Source organism: Stigmatopora argus, chromosome 8, assembly GCF_051989625.1.
Source record: "Stigmatopora argus isolate UIUO_Sarg chromosome 8, RoL_Sarg_1.0, whole genome shotgun sequence".
NCBI classification, from domain to species: Eukaryota; Metazoa; Chordata; class Actinopteri; order Syngnathiformes; family Syngnathidae; genus Stigmatopora; species Stigmatopora argus.
This window is the reverse complement of record NC_135394.1, coordinates 14,120,187-14,145,366: the sequence shown is the minus strand read 5'-3', so window position 1 is coordinate 14,145,366 and position 25,180 is coordinate 14,120,187. Positions and strand designations below refer to the sequence as shown.

At 39.7% G+C, this 25,180-nt stretch overlaps 1 protein-coding gene and 2 long non-coding RNA genes across 4 annotated transcripts in view; 2 read left to right on the top strand and 1 right to left on the bottom strand.

The window, feature by feature from the left end:
* LOC144078603 (uncharacterized) overlaps positions 1 to 14,028 on the top strand; it is a 42,590-nt gene extending 28,562 nt beyond the window's left edge. Inside the window, exons 5-8 of the long non-coding RNA XR_013301256.1 lie at positions 12,801 to 12,938; positions 13,071 to 13,212; positions 13,346 to 13,446; positions 13,897 to 14,028. This is a non-coding gene — a long non-coding RNA (uncharacterized LOC144078603). The remainder of the gene's footprint in view (positions 1 to 12,800; positions 12,939 to 13,070; positions 13,213 to 13,345; positions 13,447 to 13,896) is intronic.
* pdgfra (platelet-derived growth factor receptor, alpha polypeptide) lies at positions 6,326 to 23,428 on the bottom strand. The gene is made up of 29 exons (XM_077606815.1): positions 23,226 to 23,428; positions 21,130 to 21,208; positions 20,760 to 21,047; positions 19,480 to 19,740; positions 18,019 to 18,155; positions 17,232 to 17,394; positions 16,842 to 17,034; positions 15,851 to 15,966; positions 15,442 to 15,738; positions 15,097 to 15,363; positions 14,889 to 15,019; positions 14,646 to 14,814; positions 14,365 to 14,554; positions 14,126 to 14,241; positions 13,879 to 14,005; positions 13,610 to 13,806; positions 13,336 to 13,430; positions 13,084 to 13,216; positions 12,768 to 12,872; positions 12,561 to 12,671; positions 12,239 to 12,392; positions 10,868 to 11,022; positions 10,501 to 10,616; positions 9,984 to 10,106; positions 9,801 to 9,912; positions 9,617 to 9,716; positions 9,410 to 9,515; positions 8,286 to 8,521; positions 6,326 to 7,412 (listed from the first exon to the last, which is right to left on the bottom strand). The coding sequence occupies exons 2-29, from the start codon at positions 21,188 to 21,190 to the stop codon at positions 7,265 to 7,267; spliced, it is 4,407 nt and encodes a 1,468-aa protein (XP_077462941.1). The 5' UTR covers positions 21,191 to 21,208; positions 23,226 to 23,428; the 3' UTR covers positions 6,326 to 7,264.
* Positions 23,090 to 25,180, top strand: part of LOC144078604 (uncharacterized) — a 37,997-nt gene continuing 35,906 nt past the window's right edge. For both annotated transcript variants that reach the window (XR_013301257.1, XR_013301258.1), the window contains exons 1-2: positions 23,090 to 23,149; positions 23,259 to 23,465. This is a non-coding gene — a long non-coding RNA (uncharacterized LOC144078604). The remainder of the gene's footprint in view (positions 23,150 to 23,258; positions 23,466 to 25,180) is intronic.

The window sequence follows — 25,180 nt, the reverse complement described above, 5'->3', positions numbered from 1 at the left end:
CAGAAAATCTGGAAATATAATATACATCTATAATATTCATTTGAATTTGATCCTAAAACAGAAAGTTGACACTGATGATTCACTTTCTTGGGCCGCACAAAATGAAGCAGCGGGCCAGATTTGGCCCACGGGCTGCCACTTTGACACCTGTGGTGTAGACTAATTGGCGTTGGTAGGTTGCATAATAGCTAATAGAGGGCATGTGAGCGCAGTCAGCCTGTAGTGGGCTGTAGCACACTCATGCTACGTTGCCTATATATTCTCATTGATGCAATATTTTAAACCAAGTGAAAAAGCACTTCTGAATATTATATTTTTTTGCCGATATATTGCACAATCACTTTATGAAAATCTGGTAATGTACAATAGTGTTCCCAGAGTATCTGTTACAAACAACTTTGTTTTAATGTCGACACCCAAGCAGTGCATTTGTGAAATTTGGAGACAGAACCTGAATCAAAGGCACGTGGCCAATCACCCTCACCCACCCAAGCCTTTAGTCACAAAGTGTCAAATTTCATGCGGGAGTGATGTTTCATATCAAACAGTCCCGAGGAGATCGCAAATCCAATTACCCTTCACTCACCCGGCCAGCCAAATATATCAAAATCAAATTCCACATCACTTTAGCTAGTAAAACAACACGCAATTAAATCACCCTCAATCGCTTTAACAACAACCTGGTGTGTCTGTCTATATCGTCAGTCTTTATTCTTAACACTCACTCAAGTCAATTGTTTGTTTGTATTCACCCCCAAAAGTGTCATTAGCTTGTTTACGACATCAATTGTAATCCGTTGTCATTTGTGCACTTTCCAACTTATTTTGACTACTTATTTATTATTCATTGTTAGTATTTTTTGATTACTTATTTGTCTGTTTTTGTTGTTATTTGTGGACTTCGTGGTGAAGCTTTCCATCTCATAATACTTCTCTAATGACAATAAAAGCATTCAATTTAATTCAATTCAATTCTCCGCCGATTGCCGACAGTTAACTGGGAAAGGCTCCAGCACCCCTGTAAGGCCACGCAGCATGGAAGATGAACGAATAGGGCCAATTCTAAATACTGTCATGTTTACATGGAATACTAAAAGGCCTCAGCTGGACAATAACAGCCAAGTGAAATACTGCTGTGTGACTGGCGCCGGGTACCATTGCGAATTGCACCATCAAAAGGAAGCAAGTACCGAGAAACCTATCCACGGCGGTGAAACCAAATCATTTCCTAAATAAACTTGAATGTTATGGAGCAGTCGATAATGGCGGTCTTTGTTTTCATGCCCTGGCTGAAGAAGCCTCTTGTCTTTCCACATTGATACTCTTTTTGAAGCTAACGGGTTGACTGTTTGGGCAGCGGATCCTGAAGCTGTGTGACCGAAGTTTGCTTTTCTATGCACAGGCATTGGGGAAATGGCGTAGAAACACTTTTCCCGGCCAAATTGTCTTAGCTTCGTTGCATTTTTTTCCGTCTTTTTTTTACATTAGTCAGTGCAGAATTAAGGGAAACACAATGGATTTAAAGGACGCCGGTGCAATGAAGGGTAGTGCGAAGAAAAGGCCTATGATCAATGTTCCCTCTAAGTTGCGCGCGTGCGCAATTGCGCACTACTCTCGTCTTCTCCGCGCACAGCAAATCATATGGAGCGCACAAAATAAAATCCAATTTTTTTTTGGGGTTGTGTGCGTGCGTGCGTGTGTGTCTAGTATGTGTGTTCGTTTGTCTTCAACCCATTTTCCTCTTTCCTCATGATGGCGCCGTTCATGCGGCAGCCAGTGGCAGTAGCTCTGTCCGCTCTTATATTTTTTGTGTTTTACAGCCCTTCTATCTTTTTTTAATTACATTTTAATATTTCTTAATACATTCCTTTTTACTTTACTGTGCAAATAGAAGAACAAGCGGCGAAATCAGGTGAGAACTGTCTAAATCTGCCGTGAGTGTGGTTGTGTGCGTGTGTGCGTGCGTGTGTGTGTGTCTAGTGTGTGTGATCGTTTGTCTTCAACCTAAACAATGGACTATAAATGGAAATTAGCCCTCGGCTACAATCTTACATATATATATATATATATATATATATATATATATATATATATATATATTAATGTTCATGAATATAAATATGTTCATTAATATGTGCTATCCCTTATTAAATAAATTAAAGCAAAATCATGGAAAAATATTGCATATAAATGGAAACTTGACTATCTCAAGTGACACGTTCAGCAGAAAAGTCATTTGAACGAGAATGAGAAGTGAGAAGGACAGATGTGTAAAATAAGGTCAAATTTAAGTCGGATTTGTGCATATTCTAATGGCATTTATGAACATGTTTTAATCATAGATATTTTTTCATTCATTTTCTGAACCGCTTTATCCACTTTATCACTTTACCAACCTGGATTTGAACCCAGGACCCCAGAGCTGTGAGGCCGACACGCGGACCACTCATCCGCCGGGCCACCCATTCATAGATATTTATCATTACATTTTATTATTACTAAATGATTTATGTGTAGTATACATGCACCTGCTTATGGCAGGTGTGATACTGGTGTGTGCCCATAGCGAGAAATTATGGATGATGTTGCTCACACTGGTACTCAGTGTGCTCAGGGAGGTTGTCTTTCTGCCCAGACAAACAAAAAATTAAAGGGAACATTGCCTATGATGACAATCAATATTACGCATGAAATAATCGACAAACATGAGTAGTGTACGCGTGACCGAACTGGCTTTTTTTAAGGGTGTGTATAGGAATCTAAGTTCATTTACTAAGTTAGATTTCACGTTTATGTTACGTTACAAGCGCATCCGTCAAGTCTTTCTCTCCCATCCGCGAACACTGCGTTGTATTGAATAATGTCTCATTTTATTATTAAACATCATAACCACTAGTTATTTGTTGCTCTGTTAGCAGATGGTGAATTACAACCAATACAAATATTTTTTTTCCATTGTAATATCCTGTTTTTTGGTGTTTTTTTCAGAAGGTGGGAACAAATTAATTTGTATTTAGTTCATTTCTATGGGAAAATTTGATTTGAGATACGAGTAAATTGACATACGAGCTCATATCTCATTAAACTCGTATCTCAAGGTATGACTGTACTCTCAATCTACCATAATATTTCCCATGAATAAAACTAAATAATCCAAATACTCCTAGATGTATCCCAAGGGTGTCAAACTCGGGTTGGTTCGCGGGCCGCAATAACATCAACTCGATTTCATTTGGTCCGGACCATTTTAGATATAATATTTAGATTAAAAAAAAATGGATTATAAGAACTAGATCAAAAGCCCTAAATATTCAGTTTTTTAATAGATATAAAACTGTTTATTTGAACTTTTTTTCTTAGTAAGGGAAAACATCTAATCATTTGTTTTTCATTTCAAATGGACACTTTTAAAAAAAATTATATTCAATATTAAAGTGGAAAACCGAAAATATTTTTAGATATTTATTTTTACAAAATGCTTTTTGACCTAAAAACACCAAATGAAAAAAAAATGGATTAAAAAATTGCAATTATTGATTTAAAAAGGGGAAAATCAGGAAATATAATATACATTTATAATCTTCATTTGAATTTGATCCTAAAACAGAAAGTTGGCACTCATGATTTACTTACACGGGCCGCACAAAATGATGCGGCGGGCCAGATTTGGCCCCCGGGCCGCCACTTTGACATCTGTGATGTATCCAAATACTTTGCTTTAAGTTACCTTAGTGCTTTTAAAAATGAATGTAGTCAAATACAAACTCTACTTAAATAACAGATCAAATGTCTTGCACACAAAAATCCAGTTCCTCACTATTTATGGAGGGTTCTTCCTTGAGATTGTAGACTAAGCATCAAGAAGGAGGTAGAGGTCTTGCAAAGATCAAAACCACAATTCAGGACGAACCGTCAAAAATCCAAGAATACATTAAGAAAATGGCATCAACTGATGAACTGCTAAGCAAATGCCTAAGGGAGTCGAAACCTGATGACTTCGCAGTTGAAAGGGAGAGCTAAGATGGAGGGACAAGCCCTTACACGGTGTGTAGCACTATCAAATTAAAAACCTGGTTGTTTTTGAGCTGACCTACCAAAACAAGGTAATAAAATACGGGTGAGGGGTCGCCTGTTGTATTAGTGATCGTCAGATAGTACTTTGAAAACCTTTAATTTTTTTTTCATGGAAAAAAATCCAACAAACACATTGTAAACCAAAATTAAGTAGCTTGACCTGACCTTTTGAAATCACTGGGTCAGCCTGATCTTATTGAAAAGTTCTTGTTATAATTCACAAGAAGTTAGCAATGGACCCGCTGGCTCTATCTTGTCATTGAGTTCTAAATTGTCGGCACTCATGGTACCCATTTTTACAATTATTTGTAGAAACATTCCCATAAAAGTGTAAACACCAACTTTGTCTTTGTCATAAGATTCAAGTTTCAATTGCTTACAGGGTTGTAGTACCCCCATATTTGTCCATGGTGTGTCAATTTTTTTCCCGTTTTTTTTTAATATTAATTTATGCAGATGTGCTGAGGGCAAAAGTATGCGGTTGTTTTAAAATATGAGCAACGGTCTTTGTTAAGTGTTGGAATAATGATTCAAACCTTTTAAATCATTATTAGTAATATGTAATTAAAAAAGGAAAAACATCTTTCAACATAGCTGCTTACAACTTCGAAGGAGATGCCTTGTGACGTCGTCTCAGTCCTTTACTTTTTACTTTGCAAGTATACTTGAACTGGGGTTGGCGTTAGAAGTGGTTTATATTTAAGAATGGTTCACCATACCATCAGTTTTTATTTGTAAAGCCGAGTTGAGTTCAATGCCACCGGGTTACCATTTACCCTATATTTTTCTATTATTTACGATTTCTCAAGCAACCTGTTGTGCCATGAACCCAATGAACTCCAAATGTGTGTTTGTCAAAAGACATAGCATGCTACAAATTGTGCTTGTCCTAGGGCTCCAACTATACAGTTGTTCCTTTGAGTTGCCATTTGCTTTGAAGCGATGGATGTTTTTTGTTTTGCTCTTACCAGCAGCTCATTTTCCCAGAGGGAACACACGATGAACAAACAATGAAAAAAAAACAATAAAAAAGTATGAGTACCACGGAATTTTGACTGATGTATAAAGAAAAAGTGGTTGAACTGAATTAATCTCAGAGGTATAAAAATGACTTTAGGCCGGGCTTAGAACTTGATTAGTGAATTTTAAGGTAAACACCAGCAATGCTTTTAGAGTTTAAATTAGGACCCCAAAAAGACCTTCAAAATGACCGACATTTTAAGAGTAGTGGGACCAATCGTCCACTCAACGAAGACTCAAGATTAGTGCCAAAGCTTCAATTGCTGTGGTTCAGTCCATGAACTGCGCTTGTTACTCCTCCATGTGCTGGTCTCTATCACCCTCTTGTGGATTCATATTAGGGAACAACCGTACTTAAAATTGAAGATTTGAAGAGCATGGTGCAGCAAAGAAGATTGACTTCTAAACACTGGCGAGTGGTCAGACACTAAAGACTAACTACCGGAAGCATTGATTTACGTTGTTAACCTAAATTCCAATGAACAGGTACTTTAAAATGAAGTGACTGGACTTTTTTGTTCAAGCAATGAGACTGAAACTTTGGGTTGACTAACAATAAAATTAAATATGGGGTCAATGACTTCGATCTGTGAGAGCCGATCCCAGCTGACTTCGGGCCAGAGCCGGGGGACACCCCGAATTGGTGGCCAGCCAATCGTAGGGCACAAGGACACAAACAACCATTCACGCCCACAATCATACCTAGGGGCAATTTAGTGTCCAATCAGCCTACCATGCATGTCTTTGGAATGTGGGAGGAAATCGGAGTACCCGGAGAAAACCCACGCAGGCCCGGGGAGAACATGCAAACTCTACACAGGTTGACCGACCTGGATTTGAACCCAGGTCCCCCTCTGTGAGGCCGACACGCTAACCACTCAGCCGCCGGGTCGCCTTATAAAAAAAAAAAATATATATATATATATATACACATACATATATATATACATACACATATATATATACATACATATATATATATACATACATATATACACACACACATATATATATATATATATACATACACATATATACATATACACATATATATGTATATATGTATATGTGTATATATATATGTCTATGTATATGTATATGTCATAAAGTTTTTTCAGTTTTTTTGTGAAGAACAGATAAAACGAGTAGAGACAGGCAGCAATATATATATATATATATATACTTTGATAAAATACCTCATTACATTTATTTTCATAACCCAGTAGCCATGTTTTTCCACATTATAAAGCATTTATTGCAATATACACTGTAAATCATCTGAATGTACAACGATACAAGTAGTAAACCATCAAATTTTGGTAATTAGCTTTTATAATTAGGACACAAACAGCGTACCATTAGCTTTGAGGGGAAGGGGCAATTGGTTACAAATATAAAACAATAGAAAGTGCAACATTTGATTGCCAAAAACATCACAGACAGAAAACAGGCAGTGGTGCAGCTGGGGGCTTACAACATCCAATGACAGGGTTCACTCTATTTATTTGGATAAATGCTGTCCAGGAGGCTTAATACTGTATGTGCTTGCGTTAAAATATGATTTCCCATTTATTCTCTCTTTATATATATATAAAAAAAACAACTCTGGTGCTATTTACAGTACAATCACACTCCTCCAAAGATTCTTCACTTTGTTCCAAATGGTCCAATGCATTCTCCATTCTCGCTCACCATCTACTCGATATTCACAAATAATACATGTGTACATAATGGCGTATGACGTAAAAAAATAAACGTGTATTCAGCCCTCATGTGGTCACTTTATAGCAACGCGCAGATTTTTGTGCTCTTGTATTGAGACTGATTGTGCCAGCATCAGGTCCAATAGTATGTATAGATGAAATGGGGTGGTCTTGGACTGTGGACATAGTGGTTTGCCGTGTCCTGAGGGGCGGTTTGGTTAAAGCTGCGTATCCTTCCCTTGTTATAAAAAGAATCCCCAATCAATCAAGCTCTTCAGTTGAGAAACTTGTTTTCCTTATCACTCACTCCTCCAGCCCAACAGGGGGCAGAGTCCAAAGAGAAGTAAAGTCTGAGTGGTTTTTACTCCATGGGGGGAGGCGAAACATCTGGAGTATTTGGTTATTCGTTGCTCCTTTGTAGTCTGTAACCCCCAAACCCTCCCCCTCATCTCCCTTCCATGGTGACATCACAGGAAGCTGTCCTCCCCTAGATCGTGACAGTCCAGACACATTTCATCCAGAAGTGTGATATCCTCCAGGGTTTCGCCCTCGCGCTTGGGGAATGTGGAACTGCTAGAGCCCGTCTCAATGGCGCTTTCCTCGGATGTTTGCGAACTGCAACAAAAATTGCAGAATTTATATTTCAAAGTATGAATGCGAGAGTTGGCATGCTTAAAACTCAATCACGGCCTTTGACATCTAATCCATTTGGATGGACTTTCATAGCTTAATTGCATTTTTGGTGTGGAAATACAGCTTTGTTTTATGTGGCAGGGGTTTCACTGTAGTTCTAAGAATGCATTGAAAAAAAGGAAGAAGAAATTTGAAAGTTCACATTTTTGTTCAATGATCACACAATTAAAATTGATCGAAAACATTTATGCTGAGTAATTAAAATTCCAAATTTGCCATTTTATCCTAAAATCGTGCTTTTTACAATCTTATTACCATATTTTGCTGTTTAATATACCCGGGTATATTAAATGATTTTTGCTTTTTTGAGCCTCCCGTTTGTGCGCCATTTAATATATCCATGCCGTTTAATATACCCGGGTATATTAAATGGAAACTCAGCTTTTTTGGCAAGATTTGTATGTTGTTCATTGGGGCATTATTATAGATACTTAAGTTCAATAAAATTCCAAGTCAGACTTTATTCAGCAGTAAGTAGTTTTAACCTGAGCAGTAAGTAGTTTTAGTCTGCAAAACGTTGATGCACCCCGTCACGGCATAAAGAGTGCATAGTGGATCGTACCTTCCCGTTTGTGCGCCATTTAATATACCCCTGCCGTTTAATATACCCGGGTATATTAAATGGGGGGGGGTATATTAAACAGCAAAATATGGTAGATTTCTTAGTTATGCGACTAAAGATTTTACTACAATCCAAATTAATTCTTTATAAAAACATTAGACTTTATCTTTTACCTCACAAAATTTGGCCTAGGCTAACCCCTTTCCCTGTCCTATAATGGTCCATTGCAGTACCTGTGCCTGTTCCGTTTTCCAAATTCATCGTCGGACATTGGGTCCAGGTCAGGCAGGGGGATGATGTAGCCACTGTCGGAGCTAAGTCGCTGCTCGTCGAAGCCACTCTCTCGGTCCTTCAGCTTGCCTTGGTTCTTGTAAGCAATGCCGATGTAGGCGTCGTCGCCATCCAGGCAAACCCGTGTCACGGCAGGGTGGTCGCTCTTCAGGAAATCGCTGTTGACCCTCTCATAATGCTGAGAGTACAAAGGAAACGTACTAAGTTATTCAAAAGCAACGAGTAGAGACAGACAGGCAGCAATTTATAGGCACTTTTTTCCTCCAAATTCCAAAATATTGTAGAATTGATGGCAGGAATATACCATCACAGATAGATGGCGCCACCTAAACTGTGAATCGAGATGGGAAAACACGGGTTTCCCCACCACAGTTCCCCTCTGTACCCCTCGTAAAAGTCTGAGAAGTAGACCGTTTTGATGCAGCATGTGTGGTGTGGGCTTTAACGAGGTAATTAAGGCTTTGGGTGGTTGTGGCAAGAACAGGAGTTGGGGGAGGCAACCAAAGTGAGACCCACCAAATGGTGGTTTTTTTCACTGTAATCACATGTACGTTAAGGAAATTGAAGGGACTGTTTCACTGGGAAAATGGTATGTTTGGAGACGATTTAGGGGGCGTTTTCACACAAAAGGGGACCAAATATAGCAATGTATTAATTTTCTTGCAATATATACGAGTGAATACAGCCTATGTATTCCGCAAATAGCAACATTATTAAATGGTCTTCTTAGAAAAGTCCAATCTTGAGAATGCAACCATGCAGTTGCAACAGTCCCCATAGAAGGCACCAATTTCAATGCCGCTAAAAGGTACATTAGATGTGCAGGATTGTTTTGACAACGACTTTACATGAACCATAAACTCTGTTTTTACAGGTTGTTGATGTGTTGATCATTTAGCCTTGGACTAGTGCTTAGCAACAAACTTTAAAAACAAAGGTGTGCACACTTAAAGCCTGAAAATAGGGCTTGAGGAGAGTGGATAGGTCGAAAGACAAAGGTAAAAAAATCAAAAGGAGCTCGCAGAAGCGTCATTGGAAGCCTTAAAGGTCGCAAAGGGGTACTCACTCTCTTGTAGCTGTTGGGCAACAGAGATGAGACAGTGCCACTCAGACCTAAGAAGGACGGCCTCTTTTCCGGCTCGCTGTCCCAACACTTCATCATCAGTTCGTAGCTACAAAAAATACAAATCAACAGGTGATGTGTCAGGTGAGCCAGTAATTACAGTGTTGAGAATCAATATTCAAAGATGGAAGCATTGTGTTCTTTATTTACACGTCATGCGGCGCTTGCTCTGGCTTGGACATCCTGTAGCCACTCTTGATTTTGTTGTAGAAGCTAGAGTCCACCACCATGCCGGGATATGGTGTCCCACCTTTGCGAAAAGAAAAAATGAGGGTCAGATCCTAGCCGCAACTGGAGTAGTGTATATTTTTAATTTTTACAGACTATAGCTCACCTAAGGAGAATATCTCCCACAGGAGGATCCCGTAAGACCAGACATCGCTCAAAGTGGTGTACATATTGTCAAAGATGCTCTCCGGTGCCATCCACTTGACAGGCAAGAAGGTCTAAAGGAGAAAAATACCATTTTATGAGGGAAGACTATGAGAAGAAACAGGCTAAAATCAAGCGGACTTACGCTGCCTTTGGACACGTAGTTGTTGTCATGCATGATGTCTCTGGCCAGTCCAAAGTCGCAGATCTTCACAATTTTGCCCTGAGAAAGGAGAACGTTCCTGGCTGCAAGGTCGCGGTGTACGCACTGTGAAAAAGAACAACCAAATTAGCGGTCTTTTCTTCGTTCCTTTGCTTCCCAGGATTTCTATTTCTGCATTAAAACCAAGCTTGTGTTTAATGATAATACATATTGCTTCACACAAGCATGATCCTTGTATAAACATGCCAGTGGGGTGGATGGATGTGACCACTTATTTTATTTAAGGATAATAACTATGAAGCTGGGAGACTGGCTTGGTAATTCTAGACTGGCTGTGCTGGTACTATATTCAGCTTTCAACTTTGCTTTTGAGGGAGTTTGTAGCTCGTGAGTGCTTATCAGACAACGCTGACCTGACTCGCTTGGCAATCGTCAACAATCTTTATGTGTCAGGAGATTTCTTCTTACGAGGAAGTTATTTTCTGTGGTTTACACTCACGTTTTTGGAAGCCAGAAACTCCATGCCCTTGGCCACCTGGTAGGTGAAGCTTAGCAGGTCCGTCGTGCTTAGACCATCGTCCATGTCCTCCGACAGAAGGTTGTCTGCTTCTGTTTCTGGTTGAGACAAGAACACAAAAATAAATATAGCGCTGGTTGTCCTGACCTGGCTTTGGTTAATGGCAGGGAGAAACTGGGCAATAATACGCAAGTGCTGCAATTATCCTCTCTCCTCCGTGTAATTACAGGGCTTTACCCATCCTAAATTCCGACAAGGGTGTACCCCTGGACTAGCAAACCAAGCAAACGTGGACTGACAACAGGAGACAGAAATGAACTACAGGACGAAACAAATTCACCGTTCAGACCTTTCTGGGAGGGCGGGTGGTCGTAGTCCGAGCGCTGGATGTCGGAGTATTTGGAGGTGTTGGGCATCTCCAGCATGGGAACGTATTGCTGTGTAGTGTCCGCCTGCTTCATGTCCATGTAGTCGCCTTTGCTCTCAAAGGACAGGATCACATAGCTGTGGGTGAAGGCAAGGGACCAAAGTGTCAAGTCCAAGTATACCAGCCTGTGTTGACCATAATCTATTGCTGCATTCCAGAAAATGGGCTGGGTATTTCCGACATTGGAGATTCAGTGCAAAGTTTATACCCAGACGTCACAAAGAACTGTATTTATCCGTATTTAGTACGTACGCTACAGTCATTCATCCACTTTATCCTAAATAGGATAGTAAGAAGATGGAGTCTAGCGCTGCTGACTTGACATTAAAGGCAGACTACATCCTGGACTAGACAAGTCAATCACAGGGCGAAGACAGAATAAATATATAGTTCATTTCTGTTTAAATATACATGATTTTCTTGGTTAGAATCCTATAAGAACAACATGTCGAAAATATCATTAATCCATTATTTCCCAATGACTGGAACGCTGGACTTCAACCTAGTCCTAAATAGTGAGTCACTCCAAAAACCTTTTTCAGTTTTTTTTGTGAAGAACAGATAAAAAAACAACAAATAAGATATGTTAATTTCCCAAAGCTAGAAAGATGATGCAAGGATTCACTGCAAGTAAGTAAATTTTTGGTAATCTGACTTTATTTTATTAAAGATTTTTTTCACCGATACTAATTTTACCGTTTCCAGTTTCACATCCCAGATTTTGAGACACGTAGCCTTTCACTCACTTAACCAGCTGCTCTGACTTTAGTTATTCAATGGTTTTGTTGTTCCTGTTTACACTTTAGTGTAGTAATTCATTTGTCTCTTTCACTCTTCTGGCGCGAAAACCATTCCTTGAAGTTGGCATGCGCCTGCGGCTTGAATTTAGCGAAGGCCGCAATGGAGGCTAGCGCGGGCGCCACATTTAGAAAGCGCTGTGGTTACGGCAAGGAGCGGTGACTCTGAGTCATCCATCAACACAAGGAACCTCAGACAGGAAAGATGGCTGCCGACTGGCCACGTTACGATTGACAGCTATACTGTTGCTCTGTCGCAATGAAGTTAGGTTGAAAGCTGAGACCAGTTCAGGTCTGCGATTTGATTTGGTGGAGACGCCAGACAATCTCCTTAAACCACAGGGGAGAATGGAGATAGAATTTCTGATCAGTGCTTTGAGGGAAAGTGTGTGCACGTCTATATGGAAATGGAACAAATCAATGTTATGTGGCTTTTCGAGAATCTGACTCACTTCTGATAAATAAATTACAGCCCAGTAACCTGACAATGCGCTACCTTCTGCTGCTCTCGTCTGCTGGGTTGATTCCAAAGATGTCCAAATCTTTCTTCTGTTTCTCCGGACTCAGGCTCAGGAAGTTCTCTCTATTCTTGTGCAGATAATTGACCAGATCACCGTAGAAGCAGTATTCAGTGATAATGTAGATTGGGCCTAGAAAGGAAATGGTAGATAAAGAGTTGCACCTATGGTGTAATCTTATCAGAAACCGGCATGGTCATGACTACAGGCATCAAATTTCCCGTTTTCCTGTTAAGATTCCACTCAAACCAAGAAAGACACTTGAGTGTTAAAAATAAAACCTAATCTCGAGGTTCTTACCTGACTTGGTGCATGCTCCCAGGAGATTAACAATGTTGAGATGAGGTCCAAGATGAGTCATGATCTTCAGTTCTGACATCAGCGCTTGCTTCTCGCTTGATCGGGCTGTAGCTGCAAAAAGAAACTTTATCAGCTTCTGAAAAACTTCATTCCTTCTATTTCTTAAAATGCAACATTAGGTTTTTGATAGAAACTAGGCTGACTTACGTTTTAGCATCTTAACCGCCACTTTCATGACAGGTTGCGAGCGACTGAGGCCGTAAGCCGTACCCTCTACAACCTTCCCAAAGGCTCCGGAACCTAGGATGCGACCTGGAGATTGAAGACACAAGATCAACTATCAAGCTACAAAATGTGGAAAAGGCCTTTTCTGTTCAGGTAATCTGGAGAAACAAACTTTACGCATGTAAACTATTAGTAAGTCTACCTGGAGTACTGGCTGACTCCATTTTTCATTTGTGAGGACGTCTTAAGAGTAAAATTTCTATGAAATTTTCTTGTGTCTCACAGACACTTAACTCACCCAGCACCAGCCTGTCTCGCGGGAACTCCCATCTGGAATCATAGGGCAACTGCATAGGGTCCACATAGATGTACTCGTGGCCATCAGGACTCACAGACTCGATCACCCTCCAGCGGATCTCGTAGCGAGGTTTCTATAAACACATTGACGCTTGTTAGCCTATCACGGGACACGGAATTTGATGTGGAGAGCTGGAAACTAGGGAATGTTTGCGTGAACATATGGCGATGAATGAACGGATGAATGTAGTACCTGTTTCCAGATAACAACCAAGACAATGAGTGAGATAATGACAATGACCAGCAGGACCAGCACGGCGGCAGCTACAGTCAGTTCGCGGTGAGGGCCTGTTTAGGAAGACAGGTGGGCGTAAAGTGCTTTTTCTGATGACGTATGAGTATTGATGTAACATGTAAAATGCTTAATTGGAAGGACCACATGGGTAGAATTCTCTAGCCCATCAAATGAAAAGTGGGAGGGATTAGATATCATCAGGAGTGTGGTGTGGTGGCAATGGTGTCCTTACCGTTCGCCACAAGCTTCACTTCCCGGCTGACGGCGGCCATTTCATTGCGGGCCAAGCAGCGTACCGCTAACGTGTTCTCCAGGTGGCCAAAAAGCACTTGGCTCTCTAGGTTGTTGTCCTCGTCCATGCGCGACTCCACCTCAACGTCCGTGGAGTTGCCGGGGATCGGTACCCAGTAGGATGAGTCGTTGGCACAGCTGAACAAGGGATGGGATTGTGAAACATTGCAAATGATTTCAGAGTTGAATTCCAAAGAGATCGAGGCTTACTGTTTAATATTTTTACAGATGAACCACTCTACTTCCGGGATGGGCTGCCCCCCAGCGATACACACCACAGACTGACCCGAGGCTGAACCGTGGTGGATGTCCATCAGGTCTATAATGACTGCAGGCACTGGAAGAGTCACATGGTCGCACAAGTATGTGAGATAACGCAGCTAAAGGTCTGCCAGTGCACGAAAGTGATAACATTAAAAATCGCACTAAGAGGGTTTTGAGCATTCCTCTCGCTGACCTTTGACTTTAAGGTTAAAGCTGACGCTCTGTGTGAGGTTTCCATTTTCCACCCACATGGTGTAGTTCCCACTGTCTTCCTCTTTTGCGCGTATGAGTTTGAGGACGCTGGAGTAGCTATACGAAGAAACAAAACCATATGCTGAGGTTCACCCTTAAGTGTAGTTACAGCCCACAGTGTGGAAATGTTACATTGAGCTTCAGCCATATGGATTAATGGATTTTGTGGGTGTTTCTCACCTAGTTTCGCTAAGCTGACGCAGACTTGTTGAAATCTCTGCAGTGACGTCACTCAGTAGAAGACCGTCCTTAAACCAGGTGACTCGGACGTTAGGGAACGACTCAATATCAGCCTTGAATTCACGGACTTCATCCAGTTCTGCGGATTCCTGGCTGCCAAACTCTGGCCGCAGGAACAGAAACTCATGTTCTGTTCCAGAGCAGAGAGCCACAGTTAATGAGATGTTTTTACAAGCGTATCGCAATACCTCGTGGAAATGTATCTCTAATTGTGTCAATACCATAAACTGTGATGGCAAGTTGTTTCGTCTGGCTCTCGTTACTGATTACATCAGTGATGGAGCAGGCGTAGATGCCGCTGTCTTTGGCTGAGGCTTGTGAGATGGTGAGGGTGTAAAGTATCTCCTGATCCCGCTTATTCTCGTGGACTGTTTTCGTGGCACGGTTAGCCTGCCAAGGGGAAATTACGCACTTCAGATCTCCTGTGATATTCGATGCCTCGACTTTAACTTTACGCCGCTCACCACTTTTCCGGGGTATTTCCAGTGATCCTCCAAGATTTCCGACCCGCGAGCCAAACAGGTGACTGTTAAGGGGTCACCGACCAGCAAAGCGGTCCGTTTGGCAGTCAATTCCACGTGCATCGCACCACCACCTGGCGAAAAATTGGATCGGGAAAGTTTAGCTACGGCCAAAGGGCGGATTTGTTCCTTACACCTGGCAGATACGTACCATACCAACCGTGGACGATGTACTCCTCGCTGTAATGGACTTCTCCATTTATGACAGCCTTGCAGACATAGGTTCCAGCAGTGAAAACACCTAGGGCGCCTCTCTTGCTATCATAGACACTCTGGACAGGCTGTCTGGTGTCCACGTTAAGCAGGGTGACGTTAGCTTCGGGATCCGATACCCGACACTGAATCTCCATCTCTTCGTGGTCAGAAAGAACGTGATTGCCAAAGGGCACCGGCGATGGTACAAAAGGAACATCGGGATCTAAATCAGATCAGTTGGAGGTTAGTCGCACCGCTAAGGAACAGGCTGGGCAATGTGACGATAATAAGCGGTACGGACCTGGCACATAGACGTAGATGCTACTCTCTGCCATTTCCTCAGTGGCATTTTGGCTATACAAGCACGTATAAAAGCCGGTGTGCATGGCCATGGCTCTCTCCACCGTGATGGTGGTGACAAACAGACCGCCGTTGTCCTCCCGCGTCTGCTCCGGCGCATCGAGTGGTATGTCCCAGGCTAGCCTTGCTTCGCCACGACATGTTAGAGAGAAGGGCGTGTGAAGCGCCACCACTATCTCCTCCTTCTGAGGTAGTAGCACCGGGCCAGAGGATGGGGGAAAGGTCAAGGCAGTGGAAGCTGAAGGAAAATGGAGATAAAAAATGTTGATTCCAGGTCGTGGTATCAACTGTGATTTCATGTTTTTTTCAGGTTTTCATTCTTAATCGAAGGTTAAGATGAAAGCTATTACCTTTGACTTTGAGCATGAACGAGAACTGGGCTGCGCTCGGGCTACTCACGGCCGTGATAGTATACATTCCACTATCTTTTTCCAGAGGCTGCCGAACTGTCAGAATACTCTGGTACCTGTAACAATATCAATTGTCAGCCATGACAATGTCCAGAAAACATATTTCCTGGGTGTACAACAGCTTGAATGCGTGTCTCTGGGTGTTCATGGGATTGAATTAAAATTTCTGTGATCTTTATATTTACAGTACATCCAGGTGGTGGTTATTTCAGATCAGCGCAAAACCTAAAAACAGATGTGCTGTCAAAAAAAAAAAAAGCTTGGCTCTGTCCAAAAATTACAACATGCACCAGCCAGAGCTCTTAAAGCTCAGGTGGTTTATTTGATCTGCCTGACAAAAAAACATGTAAAATCAACAATGTAGTTCTGCAGGTGGTTAAGTGCTTGGCTGGACCAAAGAAACCAAAAGCCTTTGGGATCACGGCACATCAAGCCAACATAGTCTGGTGCAGAAGTCCTTAGAACTTGTTTAGAGATACTGTATATTACAACATAGTCTTTTTGGGCAGCAGTTTGCCAGAAAGACATTGGCAAGTTTTACTTGAGACCAAGTTAACTTGTTCAAAGTTTGCGGCTAACAGAATTCAATTGAATGCTTCTATTGTCATTGTCTTCACGTAGCAAACTTCTACGTGGCCTAATTGCGGTCCAAACTATACGAGTCGAGCCAACGATTGACTACGCTCTTAACAGAGAGTCATTTCGAGCAGAGAAGAACAATTTGGATCATCTATGAAATTTTGGGTGGACCGCAGTCGAGTGGGGTAAAAACAAGTGTGGATAAGACCTCAAGACCTCGGAGAACTGAACTATTGGAGGATTCGTATGTTTTTGTTGTGTTCAAGGTTGTGTAAACCTGGAATTAAAACAACAGCAACATGCCTAATTTTGCGTTTTTGCTGGAAATGGTTGTAAATGTGGCTTTTCCTACCGGTTGCCTTGGAGGTGGCTCGTTTTGGTATGAATGTAGTAACTTTCAGGAATGTCTTTGCCGTCTCTCTGCCAGGTCACTTTGGGTGAGGGGGATGCGTCAATTAGGATGGTGAACTCGGTCTCCTCCAGAAGGCTGACAAACTCGGTATCTAGGATCCCGCTGTGATCGAGGGCCACAAAGGAACTCTCCTCTGCACAAAGTGGGAAAAGCGCTTTTTAAAAAGGGGAGCATTCAGAGGTGGCTGGGCAGGAAGTGTGGCGGAGAAGAGGGTCTGGCACACATCTGCTGAAGCCATAGCGTATAGGAAGAGTCTGATGTTGAAAGCAGAGATAGACCTCCGCAGTTTCCTCGAAGAAAACCACTTCCGCGTAATAAAAAGGGTCTTACCGAAGACGGTGACAGCCTTGGTGCTCACTCTGACCTTTCCGCTGAGTTGGTGTGAGACCAAACACTCGTAAGGGCCGCCATCCTGAAGTCTGGCTTGTTGGATAGCAAGCGTGTAAAAGACCTTGTCAGGAAAATTTTCTTTTGTTTGAACTGCATCGACAGCCTGAAAAAAACAGAAACGGGGAATGAGCGAAGTTATTCAATGGACTGAAACTTACAGCGGCGCTTAATGGTTAAAACACTTGATAGAGGGATGAGAGATGAATGACGACGTAGGCCAAATCCTGAAGTCAAGAGTCCAACTCACTGGAAAAGAGCTCAGGGGAACCCCCGAGCTCATGATCCTACAATGTGTTGTTGAGATTAAACTAGGTCTGCATAGGAATAACGCCGAGTCTGCTGGTCATGTGCAAGACAAGATCTGCCCTCCAAGTCTGAAGGGAAGTGGACGGTCAAAGGATTTACAACGCTTTGAACTTCTTCCATCTCGCAGGCCATTTGGACTTTGCGCTTGAATAGTCCGGCCCAAACTCTTCATCGCAAACACCCGAGAACCGGCCGTCAGTCGGCTTCAGTTTTTTTCCTGAGGCGTTTGCTTTGAGGTCGCTAAAAGCATCGCCAAAACCAGCACTCAGCTAATTTGAGACTCCGCGCTCCAGGGGACGACAACAACGCACAGGCCGTCTGACCGGCGGTTTTAAAGGGAAATAGAGCACAAAAGGGACAAGGGGCAAAGCCCGAAGAGTTTTGGAGGAAGAAAATAAAATCAAAATAAAAGGCCTCTCGCCTGTGTTTTGCGGTGGAGCCACGATTGCTCAAAGAAGTCGCCAGCTGGGGCCACGCAGGTGATGTTGAGGGGCTGCCCCACCTTCACAGCCTCCGTGCTGACTTTCACTTCCACGTCAAAGTCTTCCACCGCTGGAACTGGAAGAGCCACAAGACCAGTGGCGTTAAAGCATCATCTAACCACTTGATCAAATAAACTCATTTTTCACTGCACTGACATGTGCACCGACGGACTAAAAACAGGGCCGTGAGGTCATTTCCCCTGTTGAAATAATGACCTAATTTTATGGCTCTCAAGCAGTGAGATCAACTAGCAGGGCTCTCATTTTAAATACAGTACATTGGCCGAGTGTTGGCAGTTTTCCTTTTGGGACGTGTCCTAAGATGTACACCCATGACGCTTATGTGAAAAGTGAATCATGTTCTATTGGAACAATAACGGCTCATTTTCAGTCAGTATTTCATTCAGAACGACAATCAAGTTTGACATGTACATTTTTAAAAGTTGTTATTTGGCTTGGGAAAAATCTAAATAAACTCTAAATGTTCTATACACTTGTTTTTCAGTGAATATAAATTGTACACTGTAGCTTGCTTAAACATATTTGCTAATTGATAATTGTTTGAATCCAATTTCAATTGACATTTTGACATATGTATGTATATGTATATTTATATATATGTATGTATATGTGTATATATGCATAGATACATATATATATATATACATATATATATATACATATACATATATATATGTATATGTATATATCTATATATGTATATATATGTATCTATATGTATATATATGTATCTATGTATCTATATGTATATATATGTATATATATGTGTATATATGTATATATATATATGTGTATATATGTATATATATATATGTGTATATATGTATATATATGTGTATATATGTATATATATGTGTATATATGTATATATATGTATATATATGTGTATATATGTGTATATATGTGTATATATGTATATATATGTATGATTTACAGTGTATATTGCAATAAATGCTTTATAATGTGGAAAAAATGGCTATTGGGCTGTGAAAATAAATGTAATGAGGTATTTTATCATATATATATGTATATATATACATATGTATATATCTATATATCTATATCTATATCTATCTATATATATATATATATATATATATATATATATATATATATATATATATATATTTATATATTTATATATTTCAGCAACACGCTTATTTATTTAGATATTTGTTTATTTATTAACTTATTTATTACCTATTTATGCCTGAATGTCTAAAATGACTTTTGCTGTGTCTGTATTCTCACCCTCTTGCTACTGTGACAATGAAATTTCCCGAATACGAGATGGATATAGTTATCTAATCTAATCTAATTGGTGCATATGTTTTCTACACTAGTGAAGATAAACCCTCAAATCTTTGGCACTCACGTACCGTCGCTTTGGACAGTGTAGATGGAGCTGGTGAACACTTTGCCCTCAACGGTGGTCTCACACTGGTACTGGCCCGGGGAGAGGCTCCCGAAGAAACCAAGCTTGGCGTCGTAGTAAGCAAACATGTTTTTTCCGCTGGGGACGCTTCGTAGGGTGACGTGGGAGTGGGGGTCAGACACCCGACAAGAAATGGACACTCCCATGGCGTCCATGCGGACCACCAGATTGTCGGCGGTCTCGGGGACAAAAGGGACTTTGGGATCTTGGGGGTACAAAACAGGAAAATTTACCGTTACGTAACATTCTATCACATACATGTTCAAATAAGAGTTCATAATGCCTGAAAAAGGTAAAATATATTGACACCTGTCTGATGTCACCAAGAGAATAATTATCAATATGCCATTTAAAAATATCTGAAATATTAAATTGTCATTTTCTTGCAATGTATTTAATAAAAAAATAATAATAAGTAATATATATATATATACATATAATGAAATACATTTCATTCTCCACATTGCAAAAAAATGACAATTTAATATTCAGCACCAAAAAACGAGATTTGATGTTTACTTAGACATCCTGATTATTATACAATAATATATATATGTATATATATATATATATATATATATATATATATATATATATATGCTATATGTGTGTATATATGTATGTAAATGTTTATATATATATATATATATATATATATATATGTATATATATGTATATATATATATATGTATATATATATGTATACGTGTATCTGTATATATATATATATATATATATATATATATATATATATATAAATATATATATATATATATATATATATTATTGTATAATAATCAGGATGTCTAAGTAAACATCAAATCTCGTTTTTTGAACCGCTTTATCCTCAATAGGGTCGCGGGGGTGCTGGAGCGTATCCCAGCTGACTCCAGGCCAGAGGCTGAGGACACCCTGAATGGGTGGCCAGCCAATCGCAGGGCACAAAGAGGCAAACAGACAACCAATCACTCCTAGCTAGGGGCAATTTAGAGTGTCCAATCAGCCTACCATGCATGTTTTTGGAATGTGGGAGGAAACCGGAGTACCCGGTGAAAACCCACGCAGGCCCGGGGAGAACATGCAAACTCCACACAGGTGGACGTGACCTGGATTTTTTTTAAACCCAGGACCCCAGAGCTGTGATGCCGACATGCTAAACATACTTAAAATAAATATGCACAGTATCAAAACCAAATAAGAGAAAGTAAGATAAAAAAAAGGCACCTGGAACAAAAACGTAAATCTCTGCCTCATGTTCCACTTCTGGATCACTTTCTGGATTTGCCACCAAATTCTCGTCCACGCAAACGTAGTAGCCCGTGTTAGCCGCAGTAGCGTTGTAGATGAAAAGCGTGGACGTCATGTAGCCGGGGAAGACAAACGTGTTTTGGGGCAGCGGCTCGGCCCAGACCACCGCGCCGGTCCCCGTGCAGCTGACGTTGAACACGGAGTCCGCCCTAAGGACGAATTCCGTGTTGTCGGACACAATCGTCGGTGGCAGTTGACACTTGACTGTAAAATGGACGGACATGGTTCTTTAGTTTGGAGTCCACAAAGCACTAATGGTTTGAATCATGGACAAACTGGGACAAACCTGTGACAACCAGGACCAAGATGGACCCAAAAAACACATGGAATAGTCTTGAACCATCCATTTTTATGGATGTTCTGACCTGGAAAGACAGAAAAAATGCTTAAAATCCACCTTGTGTATCAAAATCTGTTTGGATTGTAAAATATTCCGCCGCCGAGTCTCAAAAACTTCATTAACAACATTAAAACTACTTTTATGGGTCTTACTTTTTAAAGTTCTAGACTTGTATTATGCAAAAAAACGTGTTAATGGTCTAAAAACAAAAGAGCATATTAAAAGATTCATTATCTAAACATGATTTTTAATTTAATTTTAAGTTTCTTAATGTTTAAAAACACCTGGAATCGGAAAAAAATAACAGTACTAATATTTTTATATACAAGTTATGTGCTTCATAAATGGTAGTAAATTTAAAACAAAAAGTTGATAAAAAGTTCTGCTTTTTTTGACTACATTCGACTGAAATAATTAGGCAATTCTTTGGCCTACCGCAAGATAGAGCCAGTGTGCCGGGGGTGCTATACTTTGAGCGTTTGCTTTAAGACAATTTTTTTATGCCAAAACAGATTAGATGGAAAAACTTTGGGTTTACATTTGATTTTGCATGTTTTTCCCACTCGCACTGTTTAGAATATTGCAGAAAACATTGTAGTAACTATAAAAGTTGGTATCTTATCTTGTTTTTTATGCAACAACTGACTTTTAATTGAGCTCCATATTGAAAAAATAATATTTATGATGACTCTTAAATCATGCCTGCTCGGTTTTCTTACGTCCTGAGATTAAAATTAAAGGTTTTTCTTACATGATCTGCTGATTTGTCAATTTTGGGCCCAATTTTTCAGATGTTTCAACTAAAATGTATTTTTTTTAACTTACCCTTACTTTTGAAAACATTCTATTTTCTACTCCTTAGCTTTTCAAAACCAGGAGTATGACTTTTTTTCCACCTCAACCTAAAAAATAGCTTGAAAAAATATTTTTGGGTTAAAAAACAGCATGATTTCAAGCTGTATTAAATCCCAGAATATGACTTTATGAAAAAAATCAGCACTTATACTTATGGATGTTAAGTGTTTTTTACTCTTTATGCTTATAATTTAATAATGCGTTTACCTCATGTTTTTTTTAAAACTTAATCAGCAATTGTTTTCAATGATCTACTCTTGTCATGCACAGAATTCCCACTAGAGAGAGCCACAGTCCACTTCTTTTAAGCATACTTTTCTTTGCCCTCCCATTAAAACTTTAATTATTCCTAGTTTTTAAAAATGCCAATTCTTTGATATATCATAATACCTATATATTCACATTTACTGGATGTGATTTTATTCCTCTAAATGTAAGTTTTTTGAGTGGATATATCTTTTTAAGTCATTTTAAAGGGAAACAAAATGTTTGTAAATGGGATTGCTCAATGGAGTTCACTCATTTTTTTGGATGATATCTTCTAGTTTAACCCGAAAATCAAATGCATTTAGTTTTTTTAGCTTAAAATAATGTTTTAACTTTTTTCTAGCAAAATATATCAGTGGCGCGTTTGCATACGAATATATTATTTTTCACCACATCCAGCTTTGTAAAAAAATCCCTTCTTTTTTCACCCCCAAATGCATAAAAATGCGTAAAATCTCTCATGTTGCTTCCACTCGTTTCCCAATCAAACTTCCGAAACTTCATCCATATTCCCCCCAAAAAAACTCCAAGCTTCTGCAAACAAAAAAACAAATCAAACATTCCATTTCTCCACAGTCCATTCTTCTTGCAATAATGCTTTTTTTCCTCCTTTAATTAATTCCACATTCCACAGGAAACAAAACAAGCTGCAATGGAATTCCAAAGTGGAGAAAACAAGAATCCCACCAGTGGATGACTTCCAAAACTTTGGAGGTGATCCCCCCAGCTGCGCGGATCTTCTCTCCCCCCCCAGCCGGGTGCGCCTCACCTCCAGCGGTGTGCATGGTGGGCCACCATATGGAGCCCAACGGGGGGGTTCAACGATCAAATCCCCAACTAATCTGTACGTATTATGCGTCTATAATATGCACTTTTACCCTAAAAAAAAATTCCCACCCCATTTTACAACCTCAATTTACCTTTAATAATCCTCTCGTTACAATCCTTCACAGGGAATACATCCACAGCAAAAAACAAGTCGACTCCCCAAAAAAAAAGGCTCTTAATAATCCACAGAGAAAGAGAGTGTCTTTTGGTCTTTTGGCGTCCACGTCTACTGAGCGAATGAGCGCGGCCGACCTGCAAATGGGTCCAATTTACAGTCCTGCCTCCTCCTCCTCTTCTTCCCTCCCTTGAGCAAAGTCATCATCTGGCTCCAAGTAAGTCACTCTCAGGAAATGACCCCTCCTACTTTTTAACTTACCCCCACCTCTCTTTTTTTTTGCACCTAGCAAAGACAAAGTTGCTTCTTCTTGTTCTTTAAGTGAATAAGACAAAAGAAAAGTGAAATGTGCACCAAATAAAACAAAAAAAAATACAATTGCTGTATATGGCACACGTAAAATCCCCCCAAATTATGAAAATAAGTGCACTTTATGGATTAAATGTGATGATACCTAATGACCTCCTATTTAGAGGAGCATAACTATATTATACTGGTCCATGCAGTAAAATGCTAATACATATTCATCTTTTATTAAACCTTTAAATTAAAATGAATGACCCCTCCTACTTTTTAACTCTTTTTTTTGCACCTAGCAGAGACAAAATTGCAAAAGAGTTGCTTCTTCTTGTTCTTTAAGTGAATAAGACAAAAGAAAAGTGAAATGTGCACCAACTAAAACAAAAAAAATACCATTGCTGTAAATGGCACACGTAAAATCCCCCCAAATTATGAAAATAAGTGCACTTTATGGATTAAATGTGATGATACCTAATGACCTCCTATTTAGAGGCACATAACTATATTATACTGGTCCATGCAGTAAAGTGCTAATACATACATATTCATCTTTTATTAAACCTTTAAATTAAAATGAATGACCCCTCCTACTTTTTAACTTACCCTCACCTCTTTTTTTTTTGCACCTAGTAGAGACAAAGTTGCAAAAGAGTTGCTTCTTCTTGTTCTTTAAGTGAATAAGACAAAAGAAAATGTGCACCAAATAAAACTGGGGTAGGGAAACTATGGCTCGGGAGCCACACGTGGCTCTTTTGATGGGTGCATCTGGCTCTTTGCTAACCTGTGAGCTAAAATATGGAATTCGCTGTTGACAGAACTGAGATATTACATTTAGAACTGCTTTAATCTTCATTTTTTTTGCTTTAATCTTCATTTTTTTGCAGTAGACTCTTCTGGAATGCACTCTGTCATTGATTAGCAACAGCATAAGAATCTTTTAAAAAATATTCAGTTTTTTCCACTTTAAAAGTAGTGAAATTACCCCCCAAAAATTGAAAAGGAACTCGTTTACATGTATGTATTTTGACTTTTAAATTCGTAGTATGGCTCACAAGGAATAACATTTGAAAATGTGAATTGTTTGTGGCTCTCTTCGTCAAAAAGGTTCCCGACCCCTGAAATAAAACAACAAAAAAAGAACATTGCTGTATATGGCACACGTAAAATCCCACCAAATTATGATAAGTGCGCTTTATGGATTAAATGTGATGATACCTAATGACCTCCTATTTAGAGGAGCATAACTATATTATACTGGTCCTTGCAGTAAAATGCTAATACATATTCATCTTTTATTAAACCTTTAAATTAAAATAAATGATATTTGCATTCATAAATAAAGCAATGAATAGAATGGTTAAATAAAAAGGCAGTAAAATGTCTTACAATCAGGTGTGCTTTATATTGCCAAAAATATTTTCTTTAATTAATGTTAGTATTTAAAATTTCTTAGATGTGAAACAAATGTGCACACGGACTTTTCATTTTTTTTTTTTTTTAAACAGGGATCCTATAATCCAAAATCTTGATATGGGAGGGAGAAAATCAGAAAACAGTTTTGGATTTTGCACACAAACATCTAAAAATAGTCCGACCTAAAAAAATAACGAATACAAAAAATAAATAAAAACA

Coding starts and splice junctions, on each gene's coding strand:
- pdgfra (XM_077606815.1), bottom strand. CDS start 21,190: ATGGATGGTTCAAGACTATTCCATGTGTTTTTTGGGTCCATCTTGGTC. Junction 13,431..13,609: donor AGTGAAGCTTGTGGCGAACG/GTAAGGACACCA, acceptor CTTCCTAAACAG/GCCCTCACCGCGAACTGACT. Junction 10,617..10,867: donor CCACCCGCCCTCCCAGAAAG/GTCTGAACGGTG, acceptor TGTCTCAACCAG/AAACAGAAGCAGACAACCTT.